The sequence below is a fragment of the Oryzias melastigma genome, unplaced genomic scaffold (genome assembly GCF_002922805.2).
Source record: "Oryzias melastigma strain HK-1 unplaced genomic scaffold, ASM292280v2 sc03360, whole genome shotgun sequence".
Lineage (NCBI taxonomy): Eukaryota > Metazoa > Chordata > Actinopteri > Beloniformes > Adrianichthyidae > Oryzias > Oryzias melastigma.
The window spans coordinates 1,198-2,364 of record NW_023419928.1 but is presented as its reverse complement, the minus strand read 5'-3'; the positions used below and the strand labels follow the sequence as shown (position 1 = coordinate 2,364).

General features: G+C 41.9%; 1 protein-coding gene across 1 annotated transcript; it reads right to left on the bottom strand.

The window, feature by feature from the left end:
- LOC112139329 (uncharacterized protein K02A2.6) lies at positions 1 to 951 on the bottom strand (the record flags this gene model as incomplete). The annotated part of the gene is given in 1 exon segment (XM_024262081.2): positions 1 to 951. A coding segment is annotated over 1 exon segment (645 nt), but the record flags the coding sequence as incomplete, so codon positions are not given.
- Between the last annotated feature and the right edge of the window lie 216 nt (positions 952 to 1,167).

Below are 1,167 nucleotides of genomic sequence, written 5' to 3'. Positions count from 1 at the left end.
AACCTTGTGGCTATAACCTTTAATCTGACCAAGTCCTTTAAAAACAAGAGGGTACTCTGCAATGAGCTCATTGAACTTGTCTTTTTGTTCTACTCTTTTTACTTCCTCTTCTGTTTTAAATATTTTTAACTCAAAGATTGTTTTTCTTTCAAGTAGTGCTTCAACATTTCCTTCGATCACATATATTTTGTCTGTGACAGTGTTGTTCTTCCATTTCAGTTCTGCCTCAAAATATCCCACACATTTAAGTGGAGTTGTCTGGGCATAGGCATAAAATTTCTTCTTGGTTGATTTCAGTTTTGTTTTAGTTGACATTATTCTCTTATAGAGGTTCTCGCCGATAAAGTTTCTGCCACTTCCTGTGTCTATGACCATTTTTAGCCAATGTCCATTCACCTTTATTGTCTCTGTGCCTTCAGAGTCAACGGCATGGATAAATTCATCTGAATCTGAGTCAGAAGCATCCTGTATCACTGCTCTCACTGGTTTATTTTTCTTCGTTTTTTCTTTTTCTTTATTCCAGTTTTTAGTCTTGACACTTTCATTTTCTGTATGTGCATTTTTTTTTCTTTTTAAAACACATGCGTGCATAATGTCCTTTCTTTCTGCAAAATAGGCATGTTGCCATCTTTGCACCACATTCATCCTCTGTGTGAGTTGTCATTCCACATCTGTGACACTGGGTGTCGCTCTCGGCTTCCTCTTGGCTGCCTTTCCTTTGACGGGCGGGTCCTGCTGCTCCTCCGCTTTTTGCGTATGAACTTCTCTTTGTAAAGTTAACCTGAGCGTCCCTCGTTCTGTGACCAGAACTTTCTGTGAAAAGCTTTGATTCTGCCTGCGCGGCTTCAAAAGCGCGAGCAATTGACAGTGCTTTGTCTAAACTCAGTCCGTCTTCCTGCAATAACTTGTCTCTGAGCCGTTTCATCGCGCATTTCTCCACTATCTGATCTCGCAGCATGNTTGGCTGCCTTTCCTTTGACGGGCGGGTCCTGCTGCTCCTCCGTTTTTTGCGTATGAACTTCTCTTTGTAAAGTTAACCTGAGCGTCCCTTGTTCTGTGACCAGAACTCTCCGTGAAAAGTTTTGATTCTGCCTGCGCGGCTTCAAAAGCGCGAGCAATCGACAGTGCTTTGTCTAAACTCAGTCCGTCTTCCTGCAATAACTTGTC